The sequence below is a fragment of the Petaurus breviceps genome, unplaced genomic scaffold (genome assembly GCF_028583685.1).
Source record: "Petaurus breviceps papuanus isolate PSGF00001 unplaced genomic scaffold, PetGlider_PUasm1.0 90925, whole genome shotgun sequence".
Taxonomy (NCBI): domain Eukaryota; kingdom Metazoa; phylum Chordata; class Mammalia; order Diprotodontia; family Petauridae; genus Petaurus; species Petaurus breviceps.
This window is the reverse complement of record NW_027187380.1, coordinates 14,172,888-14,183,046: the sequence shown is the minus strand read 5'-3', so window position 1 is coordinate 14,183,046 and position 10,159 is coordinate 14,172,888. Positions and strand designations below refer to the sequence as shown.

Sequence of the window (10,159 nt, the reverse complement as noted above, 5' to 3'; positions counted from 1 at the left end):
GTCTCTGTCTCTCTCTCTCTGTCTCTCTCTGTCTCTCTCTCTCTCTGTCTCTCTCTCTCTCTCTCTCTCTCTCTCTCTCTGTCTCTCTCCTTCTCTTCCTCCCTCCCACCCTCTTTTTCTCTCTCACCTTTATAACAGGAATAAAAATGTTAGAATGGTTTTAGACTTTGAAAAAAGTAGTGGAACATTGATACTGGGAAACAATTCCCATGCAAACTCTAGTAAAACAAATTTTTTAACATGAAATACTGAAAATACATCAATCTCTTAGGGAAGAAAGAAAAAAAAGCCCAAATTTTAAATTTGAAATGTGAAAAACAACACTGAAAATAGATGTGATACAAATGCAGCAGGGAGAACACAGCAGCTCTCAGTGTGGTCTTGGTGTGCTGAGGTATCCCCAAGATTCATTCAGTGGGTTCTGTGAAGTCAAAACTATTTTAAAACACAGAGGCCCCTAGTTCAAATACTGTCTCTATCACTTAATTACCTATATATCCTTGGTCAACCTCTCTGTCACTAAGTGTATGTGTTTTCTTCTTTGGGCCTCAGTTTTTCTGGTTCTATAAAATGCAGATGATTTTATGGAGCCCTTGCACTTTTCTGTGGTGTGTGAAAATTATTTCTGGAGAAAAGGAAATCTCCAGGAAACTGGGGTCTTGTGTGAGGGGGTGGGAATGCTTCCCTTCTTTGGGAACACCAGAACCTCTTCCTGTAAGGGCTGAACCCTCATTTTGTACTTCAAGAAAATTTTGATAGGGTCTGTAGTTGGCAGCTGTGATGGGAGCAGCTCCTTCCCTCCCCTTCAGCTTTTGTGACATCCTTCCAGCCCCACCCCCACCTCTCTGGTGGTTTTTGTAGTGTAAATAAAGCCAAAAACCATTGGCAGTAAAGAGGAATAAAAAAAATGTTATTAGACTTGCATCTAGGGGGATAAAAGGATTTGATTCTTTGGAAAAATTCCCTCCCTTTTTTCTCTCACTCTTATCTTTCTCCTCTTCCCTCCTGCCATTCCCTTGGCTATTAATGAAATTACCCTGACCTAGGGATTTTAGGAGATGATCTAATCTAATTCCCTCATTTTAAAGATGAAGAAATTAAGGCACAAAAAGATGTTGGGATTGGCCCAACATCCTAGAGTGGCAGATCAAAATAGAAATGACTGATAAGGCCAGATGAGGAACCTGGCAATCAGACAGAAAGTAGTGAGGTGAAAAACCAATTAATTTGTTTAGGATTTTCTAGGATCTAGGGTCCTAGACAGCTAGATGGTACCATGATAGAACCCTGGATTTAGAGTCAGGAAGAGCTATGTTCAAATCTGGTCTCAGATACTTACTTGTATGACCCTGGGCAAGTCACTTAACCTCCATCTGCTTCAGTTTCCTCATCTGTAAAATGGGGATAATACCTCCCAGGTTTATTGTTAGGAGATAACAGTTGGACAGCCCAATTTCTGTACTGACACTCACAGAGTGTTAAAAGACCAAGAGGAAGGCCACAGCCCAGTGCCGGATCCTAGAGGCAAGTTTCATGAGAAGACACATACATGAGTTTTACAGAATGAAAAGATTGTGATCTGCAGCAATGGGGGAAATAACCACTTTGGTGGTGAGATATATCAAAGCATTTTGAGTTCCTTCTGTTTGTGAATGGGGAGAGGGAGGGAAGGGCTGAATGGGCAAATGGCTGTGGTGGAGGCAAGATTTTAAAGCACCATGAGGAATTTCGTCTAGAATCCAGCCTCAGATACTTCCTAGCTGGGTGGCCCTGAGCAAATTACTTGGAGGTAATAGCACCTGCCTCCCAGGGTTGTTGTTTTGCTCAAACAAGGAAGTATTTGTAAAGTGTTTGGTGCAGTGTCTGGGACATAGTTTTAATAATTGTTCCCTCCCTCCCTCCCTCCCTCCCTTCTTTCCTTCCTCCCTTCCTTCCTTCCTTCCTTCCTTCCTTCCTTCCTTCCTTCCTTCCTTCCTTCCAAGCTGGGTTTCCTCTTACGGAAGAAAAATTCTGTACTCTGCATTTTAACAAAGTTCTTCAGAGAAAATTCTTAAGGTACAATAATTCCTGCTTGGAGAAAGTCCAAAAGGGCAAACTCTGTATGACTAATTAGAATTTTGTCTGACTCGAGCAATGTCCACTTATAAATGCAAGAATGATCTTGAAACAAAGGATGAAATTCCGCAGCAAAGCAAAACAGTGATACATATAGTATATATAGATATTTTTGTTCTGAAGACCCCATTACAACTCTTAAAAATTATTAAGGATCCCAAGGAACTTTTGGTCATATGGGAAATGGATATTTTACACAAGCCATATGAAATATAGATAGATATAATTTATATATAACATATATAATTATATATTAATAATATATAAAATATATGATTAAATATCTATGTATATACGTATTTACTGTATTAGAAATTTAAATGTCCTAGTATTATTATGAAAATAACTTTGACTTCATGAACCCGCTAAAAGTCTTAGAGATCCCAGAGTCCTTGCAACACATTTTGAGAACCTCTAATATAATTTGTTTAGTGGTTTTGATTTGCTTAACTGGTAATATTAATGCTAGTGAACTCTTAGAGAAAATGTCTTCCTGAGATGAGTTACTTCCTCTAAGACCAGTACTAAGGATTCCCTTCTCAATCTAATCAAAGGTGAACAAAAATACACTTCTCTTAACTGGACTGAACAAGAATACATTCCCACTTTTAGTCTGGTCGCCGTAATTAAAACAAACTAATAATCCTACTTTCAGGGAACCAAAATTCTTCCTTGGATTTTTTTTCCCCTTCCCTAGAATTTATGATGTTTTCTGTTAGGAAGACTAATGAGGTCTTTGATTTAAGTGAGACTAGAGACTTTGGACCACTACTATTATTTCTTAATACTTTATAGCACCTTTATTTACAGCACACAAATATTTCTTCATATTTTATAATCTTAGTTGATATACAGAGATAATAACATATATAGACTTAGGTCTATATATTTTCATGGTCCCCAGGGATAAATGAGGTATAGAGTTCATTTCCCCAGGACCTGCCAAGTCCATGCCCTGGGTTCAGTCTCCTGGGATTCCATCATGGAGGCTACCATAGGAATAACCTGACATTGAACAGAGGTAGACACAGCCAGAGGTAGCAGAGTGCTAACAAATGACTTTCCGGGGGGGAAAAAAAGTACTTTTGACACACTTTGAAGTTTAATCTGCATTATTATAATTTTCTCCATCACTTAATTAAGCCTAGGCAATCAAGAAAACAATAAATCAAAAACTGATTTTGTGACATTTGACAATTTCTCATTACCACAGATTTAACAATTAGCCCTTCTGAGCTAGTTATAAGTAACTCCAATACACCCTGGCCTGGCCAAAGCAGTGGGAAAAAAGGAAGAACCTAAAAATATCAAGATGGTGACTCACAAAGTTCAAGGCCACAAGGCTTAAAAAGACATTGCCTCCCACCCAGGGTGAGAGATAGTTGTCCTTACTCACTGTAGCCACAGATTGCAGTGTGCCCCTACCCCCAGTGTGTCCTGATGGAAAATGCACAAGTATACAAGCCAGTGTCATATGTCCTCTCAGCTGATGGCTTTCTTTAGTGGAGTGTGCCTTCCCCTAGCTCTGCCCTTTGTAGGTCATAGAATCATCAATTTTAGAGTCTGAAGGGACCTTAAAGGTCATCTAGTATAACACACATCCCAGTCCCCATGATACGGAAACTGAGCTCTGGAGGCAAATTTCCCCAAGATTAAGCAAGTAATAAATAGTAGAGGCAATTTGAACCCAGGTCCTCTGACTCTGAATCTAGCACCCTTCCTGCCCTCTGCCACATTCACTTTTCTAGAGCCCAGGACAAGACAAATAAAAGGCCACATCGGCCTTTTTGCATCCTTTCATGACCTCTTTCCCTCCCCTGTCTAAGGCAAGCAAATACCTTAAACAGTCTTCTCTTTAGATCACATTTTATTTATTCACTATCTGAAGTATCTTACTCAAGTCCATCAATCAGTGGCCTCCCATTTTGTTTCCAGTTTTTTGCCAAAAAAAAGTGCTGCTATAAATATTTTGGAATGTATGGATGGGACATTTTTCTTTAACCTCCTTAAGCTCTACCTTGGGATCACTGGGTCAAAGAATGATTCAGTGACATTGAGCACAGAATTCCAAATTACGTTTCCAAACATTTGACCCGTTCACAGCTCCCCCAAGAGTACATTAGTGTGATATTGCTGTCTTTCATCATCTTTGTCAATTTGATGTATGTTAGGTGAAATTTCCGTATTATTTAATTTGCATTTCACATTTGCAACATTTTTTTGCTATGGCTGTTGGTAATTTCCCTTTATTCTTTTGAAAACCCATTGTTAGACTCACTGTGTCTGGAGAAATCAAGTAAGGCCTCCAGTACATTGGATAAGATAGATATGATGGGTTGTAATTTGTATCACTAGAGCAAACATCCAAATTGATGAAATCAAAGATACATTTTAGTAAAAAGTAAGTGACTTGTTTTATCTTTTGTGACCTCTCTTGTTTATGTGGTTATAAATTCTTAGAACAGTGGCACATAATAGGTACTTAATAAATATTTATTGACTGATTTATTAATTGAATTTTCCCCATAACTATAGATCTGGAAGATACTTCATACTCTCTATTTTATGCTTTGGGCACTTAACCATTTAGTATATTGTAATATATTGTCCCTAGATTTCGGTGTTCTGCTCAGAAGGGGCACGAATTTAGTCAATGGCTCAGAGGTTCCCAAACTTGCCCAGTTCCCAAACCTTAGTGTTTCAGTGATTCTTTTAAGGAACCTCTAGGCCAAAAGAAATAACTTGAGAGCCTTGCTAACAAAGTATCGAGAGCAAAATTTCAAATCTCCTACAGAGCCCCTGTGAGTTTGCTGTGGCATAGGGGCACCAGGGTCCCCAGTTTAGGAACAGCAGCGATAAGCTTAATTTATCCATGAGACCAAATGACCAAGACAGATCATCCACCATGCTTTCTTTATCCAGGGAGAAGGTTGGATCTGTCTTAATAAAATCTGAGCAAAGCCCTTGTCCTTCAGATCTCATTCATGTGTTAACTCTACCCTTGAGTGACCTGTCGTCCAGAACCACCAGGCCCTCCCTGTTAAAATTTCAGGGTATGGGGGCAGCTAGGTAGTGCAGTGAATAGAGAACCAGCCCTGGAGTCAGGAGGACCTGAGTTCAAATCTGGCCTCAGACACTTGACACAACTAGCTGTGTGATGTTGGGCAAGTCACTTAACCACAATTGCCCTGCCTTCTCCCCTTTCCCCCCCAAAAAAATTTCAGGGTAGGTACAAAAGAAGGAATATTCAGCAGCTTAGAGCTAAACTACCTGGTTAGTCCCAGCTCTGCCACTGAGTAGCTGCATGACCTATGGCAGGTCACTTACCCAATCGTGGCCTTTAGTTTCCTTGTCTATAAAAGGCAGGAATTGGAATCTCCCTTCATGTGAAGAAATCCTGGAAGCAGAGGAGAGAAATATGATGGAGAGTATTTGGATAAAGGTTTTTTTTTTTTAATTAAACAAATAAAATAGGCATTTCCATATACATGATGGAAGAGAAAAAGATTGTCCATGAAACTGTAGATCTGTTATGTACAGCTTGATTTTCTTTTTAAGTATATAATAAGTTCCAAAATAATAGGGAATACCTCAGGGGTAAACGTAAAGTCTTATAGTTAGGTAGAAGATACCAACATCCCAGGTACAGGGGGAGAGGCACAGCATTGGAGTGCAGTTCTGAAAAATATCTGATGGCTTGGTGGGGAGGGGGGGTTCCCACAAAAAATCGGCATTGTGGTTTTGCAGTCCCAACAGGTAATAGGAGGCATAGCTGCTAGAAACTTGGAAGCGATAGTCCTATCGAAGTCTGCCCTAATCTGACTTAATCTGAAATATCGTGTGCAGTTCTGGGAATCGCTGTTTAAGGGGGATATGAATAAGCTGTAGGTTGTTATGGGGGCAGCTAGGTGGCGCAGTAAACAGAGTGCTGGACCACGAGTTAAGAAGACTTATCTGGAGTTCGAATCTGGCCCCAGACATTTAATAACAGTGTGACCCTGGACAAGTCACTTAACCCTATTTTCTTCAGTTTTCTCATCTGTAAAATGAGCTGGAGAAGGAAATGGCAAACCACTTCAGTATCCTTGCCAAGAAAACTCCAAATGGGGTCATGAAGAGTTGGACACAACTGAATGACAATATTAAAAGGCTTGTTATGCTGAGAATAGGGCAACCAGTGTGGTGGAAGGCCTTGAAGTCTATTGCAAATAGATCAATTGAAAGAACTGGGAATATTTTAGCCTAGAAAAGACTCAAGGGGAACATGTGAGTTGTCTGTTAAGTATTTTAAAGCTATCATGGGGAAGGGGGGATTAACTTTGTTCTGTTTTGGCCTGGAGAGCAGAACCAGGATTGCTGGATAGGAGTGACAAAGAGGCCAATTTGGGCTGGATATCAGGAAAACAAAACAAAACTTTCTAATAATTGGAACAGGCCAGAAATGACATGGGTGGCTGCCTTCAGAGGTATGAGTTCACCCTCCTTGGTGGTCTTCAGGCAAAAGCTGGCAGCCACTTCTTAGCTAAGTTATACTACAGATTCCCATCAGGGCTGAGTTGGACCAGAAGATCACTGCAGTCCCTTCTAATTCCCAGATTCTGTGGTTCTTTAATAAATGATCTCTCAAGTCTCTTCCAGCTTCTCATGTAGTCAACAATAAGCCCCAGCTACTTCCTTGGATCCAAGATGTGAAGCAGAAGTGCATCACACTGAGGCCTCCTTTGGGCTTTGGCTAGCCAAAGTGACCTACGAGTCCAAAGAGAAATTGCTGGCTATTTCCAGCAATTTGCCATGAGCTCATAGTTAAATACCAGTCTTCGTCAAATTTATCCAAGAAACACAGAATGTGAACTTTATCTAACGGAAGAGGGTTTGAGAACAACTAGTCTGGGGGGCCCCAAACTATGCTGTTGTTTGACCCCTATATAGCCAAACTATGAATTAAGGATGGTTTTTTTAGTTGCTTAATCATTTCATTCATATCTGAATCTCTGTAACCCCATTCGGGGTTTTCTTGGCAAAGATCTTGGAGGAGTTTGCTATTTCCTTCTACAGTTCATTTTACAGATGAGGAAACCAAGGCCAACAGGGTTAAATAACTTGCCCAGGGTCATATCGTTAGGAAGTGTCTGAGGGCAAATTTGAACTCAGGAAGATGAATCTTACTGACTTCAGCCTGTTATTTTATCCACCGCACCACCTAGCTGCCCAACTTTTACCTTTTTAAATAAAATTTTAATATATTTTAAAATGTGAAAAATTGTTCTTAGTTCAAAGCCAGATTTGGATCTCAGCTATAGTTTGCCTACCAACCCATGAACTAATCCAACTGCTTTGCTTTATTTAGGAAGCCTGGAAAGAAGAAACTGCGGCCAAGGCAAGGAATAACCTGTTCCAAGTTGTACAGCTAGTTAGTTGCAAAGCCAGGGCTAAAACCCACATCTCAGATCTCCTGACCCCAGTCCTGAGTTCTTTCCGCTACACCTTGATGCCTCTTTCAAGCAGGGCTTTTTTCCTCCAAGCCCAGTCAGAAATAATGCTCTGGACTTTCCCATTCTCAGTAGACCCCGTTGGCTCGGGACATATTGGTTATTTTACATTTTAAGGAAGGGATTGCATTTACTCAATGATTTAACTCTAGATGATAGGTATTTCATTGATAATGAAAGGGATGTGTCAGAAAGTGCCCTGGACATCCTTAGTAATACAGGCCCTGTCTGAGGATCTCCTGCTTCTCAGTTCTCTGACCACTATCCCCTTACTTCTTTCCCAGGTGGCTCTCTTACCTCTTACTTTTCATCCTGGACCTGGTTATCTGCCTCATTGCCTGCTTGGGGCTGGCTAAGCATTCCAAATGTCTCCTAGCTACGTGAGTATCCTTGACCCTAAGTAATATCACAGCCTTTGATGGGGGTGTCCAATAAAATGAGAAGGTGGGGATGGCAAGATATGTATGGTTACCTCCTCGCTAAGTCAAGCCCTGACCTGGCTGGGTGAATTCATTGGTGCTTCCACCAAAGCTGCTTGTTTCCTGGCTTGCTGCTTGAGTAGAAATTAAGAATAGAATTTTAGAGCTGTCACAAACCCAAGAAATCCTCCGAGTCCAAATAGTGATAGTAACTAACGTTGTACTGAACCTCAAGGGTAGAATCATAAAATCATCAATTTTGAGCTGAAAGGGGAGGGATCTTGGGGGTCCAGCCCTTTCATTTTACAGATAGGGAAGATGAGGCCCAGAGAGGTAGAATGATTTGCTGGGAGATCATGTAGGTTTTTGCCAGCACAGTGGGCTTTGCCCCTGTTTCCCCCTACCGCCCAGGAGAAAATGTTAATTAGCACTTTGCCTGTTGCTTTGGTACAATAGACTTCTGGTAGCTTCCTCTCCAGCTCATTGTATTAAGTAGTAGGGGTGGGATTTGAACCCAAGCGCTTTTAATTACAAATATAGTATTTTTCCCATTGCAACATACTGCTTTGACATTTATATGTGCAGATACCCATAGCTAGGCTCCATCCCTGCCTGTATCCCTGTAATCCTGCCACCATTTTGAAGTGTCTTATACTAAAGAAACGTGGCCCCCATTTTTAATGTCTCTTGCCACCTCTGAAACAGGTGTAGTATCTGTGGCCATGGACAGACTGATGGTTGTCTTCAGAGAGCCCCAAGAGTAGGTGAGAGAGCAGCAGACCCTCAGGTTGCCAGAAGACTCCAATTTTGAGCACCAGGAATTCCACAGCAAACTGAAAGTAACCCCAGCCTTTCTGAGGCTCTTTTGCCCCAGAAGAGGAAGCACATTGGCATGCAACTTAGTCTGAGCCTATGTGGTCTCAGAGAAGTTAGTATCTCTAGACTAGACCCTTTTCTCCTTCAGATACACTGAGACACCAGCTCAAGGTTGCTTAGCAATTTCTGGCACTGTTTTGTACCAGGAGGAAATCATAATTATCTTTTTCTAATTGTACTACTTCAGGATCATTGGTCCCATGTATCCTCTCCAGCCCACGACAGATTTTACCCATGTCATGGTCACTGTAATTAATGCATCAACCTAAGTGCTGAATCGTAAGAAGCCACAAGAACCGAATGGAAGGAGGCTTCCCTCACCAGTATGCATCAGAGACAGCGGGGTTCAGTGTCAAGCTTGAAATCATGGGACATGAGTTCCCATCTCAGTTTACTGTGTGACTTTGGGCAAGTCACTTAACCTCTCAGGGCCTCAATCTCTTCATATGAAAAATGAGGGGGTTGAACTAGATGTTTGTGTAGATCTTAAATCTGTGACCAGCCTGAGTTAGGGTAGGAGGAAGCCTCTATGACCTCTGTCCATTTCTCTCCAGGATGCTTTGCTGTGGCGTCCTTACTCTCCTCCTTAGCTGGGCTTCCCTGGCTGCAGACGTGGCCGCTGCAGTGGTAAGTCACTGGCAGAGTGTGTATGTGTGAGAGAGAGAGAGAGAGAGAGAGAGAGAGAGAGAGAGAGAGATGGAGGGATGGATGTGAATACATTCCTGTGCTTGCATGTGTCTCTGTCTCCTTATCATTTCCTCTCACCAAACAGAGCTTAGCAGGCCAATGTTTGAGTGAATCTGACTTCTCCAGTTATTTTTTTTCCAGTTTATTTCCCTAAAAGGGAAAATAAATATGGTTGAAGTCCAAATGCCCTGCTTTTGGGGTTCTGGTTGGATCTCTGTGGTGTCAGTCTCCTCTTCTCTGACATGGAATTCTAGAGTATGAGAGCTGGGTGGAACTTGAGGGCAGCAACTCAGATTTCTCATTTGACAAATAAGGAAACTGAGGCCTAGGGAAGTTAAATAACTTACCTAGGTTCATGCAGAAAATTATCGACACATCTGGGAGTCAATCCCGTGTTTCTTTCCTCTGTGTCTATCCTATACTACCATGTTAGGTCCTGGTGATTGCTCATTAAATTTTGGTGACTTGCTGAGTGGAGGGGGGGAGGATTTGAGGGTGGGGTAGGGAGGAAACTAACAGCTGTGGTAAGAGAGGCAGCTTGACCCTTGAGACTTAATTGATTTCCTATTGGCT

General features: G+C 41.5%; 1 protein-coding gene across 2 annotated transcripts in view; it reads left to right on the top strand.

Moving 5' to 3' along the window:
- The window catches only part of TTYH2 (tweety family member 2), a 95,421-nt gene that overhangs the window by 58,401 nt on the left and 26,861 nt on the right, over window positions 1–10,159 (top strand). For both annotated transcript variants that reach the window (XM_069076503.1, XM_069076502.1), the window contains exons 5-6: window positions 7,889–7,984; window positions 9,454–9,526. In XM_069076503.1, the coding sequence (XP_068932604.1) occupies window positions 7,889–7,984; window positions 9,454–9,526 (169 nt within the window). The remainder of the gene's footprint in view (window positions 1–7,888; window positions 7,985–9,453; window positions 9,527–10,159) is intronic.